General features: G+C 32.8%; 1 protein-coding gene across 1 annotated transcript; it reads left to right on the top strand.

Moving 5' to 3' along the window:
* LOC109345762 (exportin-T-like) lies at positions 2,667-10,524 on the top strand. Its single transcript, XM_019584948.1, has 14 exons — positions 2,667-4,575; positions 4,784-4,873; positions 4,966-5,055; positions 5,189-5,293; positions 5,856-5,915; positions 6,360-6,422; positions 6,503-6,598; positions 7,218-7,382; positions 7,795-7,968; positions 8,074-8,136; positions 8,216-8,314; positions 8,685-8,831; positions 9,508-9,700; positions 10,240-10,524. The coding sequence occupies exons 1-13, from the start codon at positions 2,848-2,850 to the stop codon at positions 9,595-9,597; spliced, it is 2,970 nt and encodes a 989-aa protein (XP_019440493.1). The 5' UTR covers positions 2,667-2,847; the 3' UTR covers positions 9,598-9,700; positions 10,240-10,524.

Here is a 12,656-nt window from a genome sequence, read left to right as displayed (position 1 = left end):
ATTATATTAGAATGTTATGATGTTATTAATTAAGAAATATGTTTGTACAAGGTTGACAATATTTCACAGTGCTTAATGGTGGATTTTAGCTATGATAATGTGTAATTTATTCACCAAATTAATAATTGAGAAAAATGAACTTCATGGTTTATCTTTTCTATAATTTGATTTGGTGTGTTAATAAAACTATTCTCAAATATGAGACCCTTCACGATTTTTCACTCATGGTATGATTACAAATTGAAGTGATATATGTTTGATTCTCCTTAAGCAATGTTTCGAATTCGAGTCTCGTGGAAAAAAAAAATATCCACTGAAAGGTTTAGCCCCTTATACTTGTGAATATTCTCGGCTCAAACATGATTGTCTCTAGTGCGAAAATACATGTGGGAAACCAAACAAAAATTGACATAATTATAACTAAGTATAAGCATGGTTATACCTTTGGGTGAATCAAGTTTTGTAATATAATAACTCATTTAATTGTATTGAATCAATATATCTTTTAAAATATAACAAATGAAAAAAACAATATTTGTTTATCCTTCCCCACAATATAGCCTACTATAGTATTAGTAATTAGATACGCACTGCTCATGTTCATCCAATGTTTATCTAAATTAGGGTAAACATGAACATGTCCGTTTTTAAATATGACATAAAATATAATGTCATACTCGCCCTAAATATAGATAGGGCGGGCTTGTAAACCGCCCTAAACAAAACTAAAAAAAGTATCAAACTTTATATGCACTTCATACAAAATAAACTATATATATTTTACATACAAGTATATAAATATATTTATCATACTAAACAATCATTCAAACGGAACAATAAATACAAAATATAATTGCATATATATAATATAAAATTAGCATTGTGCATAATTTACATGCAAAATACAAAAGGAATACTACATTTGTATATATATAATATACAAAATACAAATGTATATATATAATAAGAAAATAATAATATTTTTTTACATTTGATATATAAATGCATATATAACAAATTGAATAAACTTTCTCACACTTGACGAAATACATATATATTTGTATATTTGATGTTAAACATTTTATCTAATAATGTTGTGAGCCGTCCGTTTTGCCCATTGAAAATGTCGCGGACGAATAGGGTATATTGGACGGATATTCTAGGGCAGATGAACACATTTTTCATGCTATGTCCGCCCAATAAGTGCGGTTGGGCCTCATGAGCTTTCACTAAATTGTCAATGATCATTCATAGTTGGAGATGATAAGGGCATGCATCACATCAAGTAGAACACAACTCAACCAACAGTGTGTTGATCTAGTAGTGTAAGACTCTACTCGATCCCTAGGATGATCAAAATTTCAATGATTCGATTCCTATAAGCGACACTTGTTAAGAGAGATAGTCATGAATCCCAAAAAAGGTATGTTTCTTACCCAAAAATATGATAGGATACTCTTAGTATTACAAAGAAAAAAGAGAAAGTAAAACACAACTCATGAAAAACTTCACATCCATGTTTAATGCACTACAATAAAATTAATTTTTTTCAATTATACTCTCATTTTAAAACGACTTTTCTGATGGTAGTAGTTTTTTCCATTTTATATTAATATATGTAAATAATATAATACTGGAAAAGGATATAATGTTTTATTTAGAAAACATGACAATTCTTTTATTTTTCTTTATGAATTTTAGAAAGGGAAAAGTGCACATGAAGTCCCCTAATCTTTATGTTTTTGCAAATAGGTTCATCAAACATTTTTTTAATTAATTCTTAAACTTTATGATTTGATGAAATTGGTCTATATATAAATATATTGTTAAATTACTTATAGATGATAAGAATTTTTTTGCAATTAGACTCGAGCAACCTATTAAAAACACAACGATGCGTGTTAGCTAACGTTGACACCTAAAGGAAAATGCCATCAAAATACAAAATTGATTAAGAATAATAAAATAAATAAATTATAGAGTTAGAAGTGATTAATACAATATTAATATTGCTACGTATACAAAAATAAAATAAAATAAACATTCAGAATTAAAAAAGTATATGAGTTAAAAAATTCATCGCTTTTAATTTAAAATTTATCTTTATGTTTTAACCAATTTCACCTAATATGTAAAGTTTAGGGGATAATTAAAAGGAAAAAATAGTTCATAATACTTATTTGCAAAAGACATAAAAATTAAGGAGTGTTTATAAATTTTCCTTTTAAAAATATATGATAATTTTTTTTACCTTAGTTATAAGAAATCATAAATTGATACATAGATGATGATATGTTTTGGTTTTCAGAAATATCATCACACTGGAGGCAATCCTATCCGTGCCAGGAACTTCTACATGTAAGAGAGTCAACTCTCCCGACGAATATTTTTTCCATCCACATAAATGACGATATTTAGACAAAGAAGGCACACACCTCACAACCAATCATGTTGAGTTTCCCATCTCACAAAATTAAATTATATAGAAAATAATAATAAGCATGAATAAGTTTAGTAATATAATAATTTTTCACTGTGCATCTACAAAAATATATAAAATCAGCTATTGCTAATTTAGTGAATATTAAAATTTATTTATGTTTATTTTTTATTTATGAAAATATCTATGAATTTTATCAAAGTATATAAATATCAAATCACTCACTCTCACAGCTTCTTCAGAACTTTTCTTCCAATTAACGTTCACCAAAAACCCTAGCCTTCGATTGCATTGTGGTAAGCCCTAATCTCAAACTTGGAATTTTAAAATCTTTGGGTCCTTTTCTCAAACACCCTTTGTGCTAAAGTTTACAAATTTGTCATCAAAATTTGATTTTTTTCACTATCATGGATGATCTGGAGAAAGCAATTCTTATAATATTTGATGAATCTGGTACCATTGATAATGAGTTGAAGAAACGTGCTGAAAACTATTGTAATGAAATAAAGGAGAATAAGGCATCAATTTGTAGATTGTGCATTGAAAAACTATGCTTTTCAAATCTTGTTCAAGTACAGTTTTGGTGCCTTCAAACTTTGCATGATATGATCAAGGCATGTTACTTGTCAATGGCACCGGAAGAGATATACATGATCAGAAGCTCTGTGTTTTCCATTGTGTGTCTTGAACCTGTTGATGATAAGAACCGTAGAAGGGTTCTGGAAGGTCCTGCTTTTGTAAAGAACAAGCTTGCACAGGTTTTGACCACTTTGATTTACTTTGAGTACCCTTTGATTTGGTCCTCTGTGTTTGTCGATTTTTTCCCGCATTTGAGCAAAGGGAATTTGGTTATAGATATGTTTTGTAGAGTCTTGAATGTGTTGGACGATGAGTTAATTAGTATGGATTACCCGCGAACTTCTGAGGAGTTGACGGTTGCAGCACGGGTTAAGGATGCAATCAGACAGCAGTGTGTGGCTCAGATAGTGAGATCCTGGTATGACATTGTATCCATGTATAGGAATAACAATGAGGAGCTATGTGCTAGCGCGTTAGATTCTATGCGGAGGTATATTTCTTGGATCGACATTGGGTTGATTGTGAATGATGCTTTTATCCCTTTGTTATTTGATCTGGTTTTGGCTGGTAGCCTGTCTGATTCGCTTCGTGGTGCTGCTATCAGATGCCTGTTAGCAGTAGTTTCTAAGAGAATGGAGCCGCAATCGAAACTATCTTTGCTTCAAAACCTGCAAATTAGCCGAGTGTTTAGGTTGGTGGCAGAGAATGGTGATGCTGAGTTGGTTTCTGACATATCTTCATTGCTTACTGGGTATGCCGTGGAGGCCTTAGATTGTTTTAAACTTATCAACTCTGAGGATGCTAAAGGAGTCTCTATGGAGCTTCTGAATGAAGTTTTACCCTCGGTTTTCTATGTCATGAAGAACTTTGAGTTAGATGATACATTTAATGTTGTCCAGTTTCTTTCAGGTTATGTTGCCACTCTGAAGAACTTTGGTCCATTGAGAGAGAAACAATTATTTCATGTGGGTCAGATATTGGAAGTTATCTTTGCGCTTATCCGTTATGACCCCACATACCGCACTAATCTTGAAGTGATGGACAAAATTGGGAAGGAGGAGGAAGACAGAATGGTTGAGTTCAGAAAGGATTTATTTGTTCTGCTTCGCACCGTGGGTCGTGTAGCACCTGATATAACTCACCTGTTTATCAGGAACTCGTTAGCAAGTGCTGTTTCGAGTTCATCAGAGAGCAATGCAGAGGAGGTGGAAGGGGCACTCTCTCTTTTATATGCACTTGGAGAATCCTTGAGCGATGAATCCATGAGATCCGGAAGTGGATTCCTGAGTGAACTGGTGCTCACCCTTCTATCAACGAAGTTTCCTTGCCACTCTAATAGGCTAGTTGCCCTTGTCTATTTGGAGACAGTGACGAGATACGTTAAATTCATTCAGGATAATACTCAATATATTCCTATGGTTCTGGCTGCCTTTCTTGACGAGAGAGGCATACATCATTCGAACATCAATGTAAGCCGCAGGGCCAGTTATTTGTTCATGAGGGTTGTGAAATTGCTGAAGGTGAAACTGGGGCATTTCATAGAGACAATTTTGCAGGTAGCATTATATAATCCTTTCTTCTTTCATGTTTTTATGTATTTTAAATCAAATCTTATTATTCTATGAAACAAAATTTTATAGGAACTGTTCCTGACATCCTGACTTTTTTATTTGCCCTTGATGTGCATGGATGAATCGTGTGATTTGTTACATCCACATTTTCTCGGTCTCCTTGATTCCTTTGAATGTTCCATTGAATTCTCAGAGACTGCAAGATACAGTTGCCCAATGCACAATTATGAATTCTTCAACAGAAGTTGTGTCAGGGTCTGAAGACGGTAACCATGTTTTTGAGGTATACATCTGAATGTTTCGGGATGAAGGTATTTCTTTGAAATTTAAGGTTGTTGTTTATTTTATTAATGCTCTGATTGACTCACTTGACAGGCAATTGGGTTATTGATTGGAATGGAAGATGTCCCGCCTGAAAAGCAATCTGATTATTTATCTTCTTTGCTCCATCCTCTTTGTCAGCAGGTTAGTCTCGACTAAAAAGTTACGAGATTTGAGAAATAATTTCCCTTTGTTCCTTGTTTCCCAAAATCATTTATGCTTAAGGATTATTACTTTGGCATTTGATGCATATTTTTCATATGCTTGTTTAACCCAGGTTGAGACGCTGCTCATAAATGCCAATTTATCGACTTATGAGGAAACTAATGCCAAAATTTCTATAATTCAGCAAATTATCATGGCAATTAATTCTCTCAGCAAGGTTCTTTCCTAATTTGGCTTCTTATGGTTTTAGTTTGTTTAGACAATTTCCCCCATCTCTGACATAGTCTTTTATAAAAGCCTGAAAGTGTTAAAATCTTTAGAAACCATAAGAGCATCTCCAACGGCAAATAAAATTTTTATTCTTGTTTGGACCCCACATATTATTTTATAATTTATTACAACTCCCCATGAAATAAGAACAACATATACTTTTTTCCCACAATGACAACATCATTCTTATTCTTATTTGGGTCCCACAATATCTATATTTTTTCCACTATATCCACCTCTCTCCTCACTTTCCCTTGGCTAAGAACAACCAAGAATTGTTCTTATTTAAGAACAAAAAACAGAAAATAAGAATGACACAGTGGAGAACAAAGTAAGAATGTTCTTATTTCGTCAAGAACAACCTTAAGAACAACCATTGTGGTTGCTCTAAGCAGATTTATATTTAATATGGTTTTATTTCAATTTTGAATTTCAAAAGGATAGCATACTGTGCAGAAGCATCACTACTTTTGTTTTCTCTCATTCTTATCATTTCCTACATGATGTAGGGCTTCAGTGAGCGTCTTGTAACCACTAGACGCCCTGCCATTGGTCTCATGTTTAAGCAGGTTAGTAATTTTCAATTTGTTTTGGTTCACGCTCTGGTGGGTTGTATGGTTTATAACATGTATATTTTATGTCATTTTTGTAACTAAATGTATGGAAAACTTTGAGGGTGAGCCTCACTGCAATGGCAACGTTGCTACTATCTTATGGCCCGAAGATCACAAGTTCAAATCTTGGAAACAACTACTCAGTTTGTCGCTTGCAGGGTTAGGTTGTGCACATTTACCCTCATAGACTCCATCAAGTGAGAGTCTCATGCATCGTGCCGCCATTTATGAGAATTTGAGTTTTTTTTCCTGAATGTGCATAACCCATCTTCACAACATCCTTTGTATGGATGATAATTTTTTGTTAAGTGTATCTCTGTTTTTTATAAAACTTTATTGTCTTGTTGTCTCTTAATCTGCCATCTTCTGCTAATTCTGCTCGTTCTTTCTTCTATATAGACATTGGATGTACTCCTCCAGGTTCTTGTTGTATTCCCAAAAGTAGAACCTCTCAGGAGCAAGGTATGAATTAGATTTATGGACTAGACTTCTTTAGTTAAATGGTCAGTAATTGTCACCTAATATCCATGCATGGCATATAGGTCACATCTTTTATACACCGCATGGTGGATACACTAGGACCATCCGTCTTTCCTTACCTTCCAAAGGCATTGGAGAAATTGCTTGCAGAAATTGAGGTACATTTGTCTACAATCTTGTTCATCTTTTCACCAATTCCAGATCTATATGTATTTCATTGCATTGCTATTGTCGTTCAATGTTCACTCAATGGAGATTAATTATGAAAATGCTTGTTATGGTGGTGGAGTTGGTGGCAAGAGGAATTGAAATGTGATGCCATTGAGAATGTTATTACTCTCATTTGTCATATTCATTTATTGTTGGAGCATTTCTTAATAGATGATCCTTTCAGCCTGTGATGATTAAATCAAAGCATGGAAATTATAGTGTTTACGATGGATAATAGTGCAATCAATTTTTTTTCTTTATTATATATGTATTACTTTCTTCCACTGAAGATTTCCCTCCCCTTTAAGAGCAATACTTTGTTGGCTCTAGCCGATTTCATGCCTAATGCATATTAAATAGGTCTGTGTATCTAGTCAATTTCCTGTAGTGCACAACTTAGCACTGGAGGGTCTGTCTGGGTGTGTGCGTGGACCATGTTTAATGATGTTGTAGGTTAGGTGGTTGAGTTTGGTTGTTTACTTTATGAAGTTGAATTAGCTTCCTTTTGCCTGTTTCCGGCATAGTAAAGAGAAAACTGTGTAATGTCTTGATAATGCTTCATTGCAGCCAAGGGAGATGGTTGGTTTCCTTGTGTTACTCAATCAACTTATCTGCAAGTTCAGTACTAGGGTGCGTGACATTGTGGAGGAAATATTTCCAGGTGTTGCTGATCGGATATTCAGTGTTATTCCAAGAGATGGATTGCCTTCAGGTCCTGGTGCAGTCAATGAGGTATTGAATCCAGTTTCCTAAAATATGACTGTTCCTTTCAAATTTACCCTTCTCATATGATTGCTTTTTATGATTTGGATTATGTTCATCAAATATTTCCGAAGTTGTTTAGACAGTTTGTGTTTTGTGATAATATCTGTGCTCCTTGCTAGTTTTACTGTCAAGTGTCAATGTCTAGTATTCTATGTTCTTTTTTTTAGTTTCCATAAATTATGGAACCATAAAATGGAAAGTTTGATGGATGTAAGAGTAGTGAAACAGTGACACTTTTATGTCCTTTAACACAATTTATTTGTTCTGTTTCTTAGTTGGTAGCTTTATTGTGCCGACTTTTGCATTTCGATTTAATCCTTTTTTGTGGTTCTAAACTCTTAGATTTATATGCATGATAGGATTATATTTTCTTTTTTAGGAAATTCGTGAATTGCAAGAACTTCAGCGGGCATTGTATACATTTCTTCACGTGATCACTACACATGATCTGTCTTCTGTATTTATTACCCCAAAAAGTAAAGCATACTTGGATCCAGTGATGCAATTGCTTTTGTACTCTTCTTGTAACCATAAGGATATTCTTGTAAGAAAGGTATGCGTAACGGATGCTATTTATTTAACTTTGGATAATTAGTTTTCCGGTATATTAGTACTTTTAACATAATCTAAAATCCGAATAATTTTTCTTGCAACTTAGGCATGTGTTCAAATTTTCACTAGACTAATTAAAGATTGGTGTGCCCAGCCTTATGAAGAAAAGGTAGATTCCACTCACTTCTACTTATCCTGTTTTTTGAGTATTCTTAGGTTATGCTAAATGGTTGGTTAATGGCTTACAGGTTCCTGGTTTTCGAAATTTTATGATTGAAGCATTTGGAATAAACTGCTGTTTGTATAGTGTGTTGGACCGATCTTTTGAGCTCCGTGATGCGAATACTGTAAGTCTCAAATACTCTTCTATACATTCTTTCGTACATATTTTTCTGTCTAAAACTACAATTTATATATGAGATTTCCCCCTCATTCTGCTCCTAGTCATAACAGGTTATACTTCATTTTTTATCCTGTGAAAAAACTAGTTGCTTATGATTTGTTTTTAAGAACAATGGACATAACTAGAGAAAAGTTCATGAAAACTCCAGCGCGAAAAATGATTGTTCTCCCTAAGTTGTAGTTGAATGCCAGTGATCATGTATTAGGTGATACAGTTAGTTGAGAAATTAGAATTCCATATTTTGGTGTTCTGCTTTGATGGTTTTCAGTACTCATTTTCTTCTCGTATTTCATTCTTCTCTCCTTTCGATGCAGTTTGTTTTGTTTGGAGAAATTGTGTTGGCTCAGAAGGTCATGTATGAGAAGTTGGGAAATGATTTTCTTGTTCATTTTGTATCGAAAGGATTTTCCGCTGCACATTGCCCACCAGATCTGGCAGAACAATATAGTCAAAAGTTGCAGGTAATCAAATTGTCTGGAGCTGAAATACTACAGTATAAATTTCTGGCCCCTGTTGAAGAAAGTTTAGTTCTTTCTTTTTGTCCTATATTCTGTCCTTTACCTATGTAAACTTGCCACGGTATTCTTTCCTGAAAGTTCTTCTCCGCTTACGCTTCTATGTCATTCAAGGGAAATTTATTTATTTTGTAGTGAATCTTAGTTTATATTTTATGGTTACACTCCCTATACGTGACAATCATTTTCATCCCGATCCTTATGAATAACTTTTTTTTCAACTCAGCCCTTTTATATGCATTTATTTTCAACGTAATTCTGAACAAATTGAAATGATTTGCATGTATAAGGATCAAAGTAAAAATATCGTCGTGTATAGGGACCAAATAAGTCTGTATTTGCTCCGTACATGTATCAATCATTTTCAATATGGTCCTTTTACTTAACTTCAGGAAATGGTATTATCAAAGACAAATAGCTGGGCCGAGTTGAAAATACTTGTACATATAGGAATTGAATTGTTTTTTCTAATTTTAAAAAGTTTATTTTTATATATGCTAAATTAAAAACTCGGTGTCACATATAGGGACCAAAACTGTAGTTCACATTGCTTTCTAGGGGAATCATCCATCGAATACCTCATGCAAGAGCCCTAATGTTTGCTTTGCTTCACTTTGTGCAGGGTAATGATATCAAGGCACTAAAATCTTTCTATCAGTCACTTGTAGAAAATTTGAGATTGCAGCAGAATGGAAGCCTTGTTTTCAGATAGCATACTTTGATACTTACGTTGGAAAAAAATCTGAGTTCTATTCCTATCTGGCTGTATTTTTCGGTCGTCTTAAATTGCAGCTATGATATCAGTCTACGCAAAGGTAACTAATAAATTCAATTTATTTTCAAGGGACATTGCAATTTACTTTTAAGGGAAATTGCACTCGGTAGCACGGAGGTTTGTCATGATGACACAAACATCCGATTTGGTTTAAACAATAATATTCACCCCACCCCCCACGCATTCCGTGTTGCACTCGCACCCCTCAACCTAATGAAAACGTGTAGAATGTGTGTTGCACGATCTATTTGTGGTTGCAAATGTTTGAAAATTACATTTATGGCCTAAAAACATAAGTATTTGCTCAATTCAGCAGGATCAGTTTGGCCCTAGTAACCATTTTGTTTGTGATCAACTTAGGCATGAGATTATCTCACTCTAGATTTTATAAACGTCATTTTTAAACATTTGCAATCTCAAACAGAACGCGTGCACATGCTACACGTTTTCGTAATTTTTTTCTAACGTAGATTGAGCATAAGGACATGAGTAAATACCGGATGCAAAATACAGCGTAGTTTTCCCGATTTCTGTAATTCCCTGGATAGTGTGGTGATGAGATTTTGGTGAATATTGCAGGGTGGGTTGTGTAAATAACTTTTGTGGATGAGCTATGGATACTCCCCTGCCCTTAATTTTGACCTGTTCTTATGGAACCTGCCCAGTCAGTATTCACTAAAGTAGTGCAGATCTTGTTTTGATTCTTTTGTCCTATACTTGTAAAATTTGGATTTTTCTCATAAATCATGAGTTCCATCACTTCAAAACTTATCTATGTTGAGATCAAAATTTTGGGCATTTGATCCTTAACCATGATGCCCTTGGACTAGTTTCTTTTGAAAAGTTTTGATACCAATTCAGCTTTATTCATTTGTCTTTGCACCTTGAATTTTATTGTGTATGATGTTTGTGCAACATTTACAAAATTGAGTTTTACACTTTTACTAGTAGGTGGAAATAATGAATAAAATTGTAGTGTTGATTATATAAATTGTTACCCATGTTCCAAAATCCTTGAGCTCTATTTGGTATAAAAGACTATGCTACCTAATTAATCTTGTATTCCGTATATTTCTGCTTATGATTGGTCAGAAAAATACTTAATTATTAAACTTTTAATTTTTGAATATATTTTTCAACTAATCGTAAACAGTGTGACACTGACATATGGAGTAACATTTTATGTGATATAAGATATGCTTCGAATATAGACTGAAAAATTTGTCTAAATTTACACTATTTGTAAAATATTTGGGCACATTTCTATTTCAATATACTCAACAAACAAAGATAAACCAGAAAGTTTATATAACATTGAAATAAAAGTTAGTGTCATACTACAAAGTATTATAACCTTTGTTTAACCAAAATTTTAATAAAAATTTTAATAAAAAGGGGACTTAAGAAATGTCCACCATGACTCTTCTTTAGGATTTTATAGAGATTTGTTCCACCTTTACCTCCTCTAATCTTATCAAGATTAGCATTCATGTGAAGACATAATAGATCTAATACTTAAACTTTCTATTTATATGTATATGATTTTTTCACTTAGCTCAGGAAAAAAAACAAAGATCGTGGATAATGATTTCTTATTAATAGGACTCGTTGTTGATTGATTTAGACAAATATTGAAGTCATAAGTGATTAATAGAAAGGTTTTCGCTCGAGGATGTAACCATATATGAAGGACTTACACTTGAAGGAGATAGTGTATGCTTGCTTCATATAACATAAAAATACCCATTAATTGGACTTAGAGATGGCAAAATGGATATTGCCATCTCTAATTTTTGTAGGCATTTGCGGGCGCGAGCTAAACAGGTCAGACGACCCATTTTGCCATCTCTAATTGGACTTCCTCAACACTAATACACTATACTTACTGAAGTAAAAATATTGTCACCCATATGTTCTTGGTAAAAGAGAAAGCTCAAATTAGTTAAGCAACAAGGATATAAGAGGAGACATATTTTAATGCCCTCATATAATAAATTTACCATATACTTTTAATGTCCCATATGATAAATATACCAAAATGTTTGACTTACTTTCAATGATAAATATGATTAGTAATATGTGGAGAAATGAAGGAGATAAAATGTAAAAAAGTGATGACAAAGACAAACTAAATGGTAAAAATGTTTGAATTGATGAACATGGTAGATACACCCCTTCTTCTTATTATAGGGTATGATTTAGAAAATTTTGGTGATTACCTCTATGGTCAATTACCACGGTTTTAAAGTCTAGCCACAATTTTAAAGTCATACTAAATGATTAAAAAAAAACCATTGTCTATTTTAAATATTAGGCACCAATTTTAAATGTATTGACAAAAGTGAAAAACTGTGGTTTGAATAAAAGACAATGTTTTAGATTACCACAATTATAAAATCGTTGCCTAAGAATAAGAGAACACTTTTTCTAAATTTAACAACAGTTTTTAGCAGTTGTCATAATAAGAAAAAAATGAAGTAGTATTGTTATTTATTTTCTATAATTTTTCGTTTAATACATTTGGCATAGATAATTTACTTTCTTAACCACACAATTAAAATTCTTTAATATTTATCATGCATATAAATTTGTTAAATAGTAAAACTTATTCCAATTTTCTTTAGACCTAAATGATTAGCCTTTAATTAATTATTGGTTTAGATGAATAAAATGATATAAAAGATAGTAATAATACATATAGAAAGAGACAAAAATAAAATAAAAATAAGGGATGGTTGGTCAAATACAATGGGCCTTTAAATAAGGCCATGTTTGGGACTTGAACCAAAAAAGATAAATAAGATTATGCTCAATTTGGCCATCAAATTCATCAATTTTCAACCTTAAGTTTCTATTCCCAAAGCTCAAATCTCATTAGTAATTGCTTTTTAAGATTAATCCATTACCAACTTTGTTACAATCTACATCATCTTACTTTTCTTCCTCTCACTGCCCTCATTATCTTTCAACACCATTTTCTCTTCTTCTTATATACC

This window comes from Lupinus angustifolius, chromosome LG04 (genome assembly GCF_001865875.1).
Source record: "Lupinus angustifolius cultivar Tanjil chromosome LG04, LupAngTanjil_v1.0, whole genome shotgun sequence".
NCBI classification, from domain to species: domain Eukaryota; kingdom Viridiplantae; phylum Streptophyta; class Magnoliopsida; order Fabales; family Fabaceae; genus Lupinus; species Lupinus angustifolius.
Note: the sequence above shows the minus strand (reverse complement) of the source record. Positions and strands in the feature narration are given on the sequence as shown.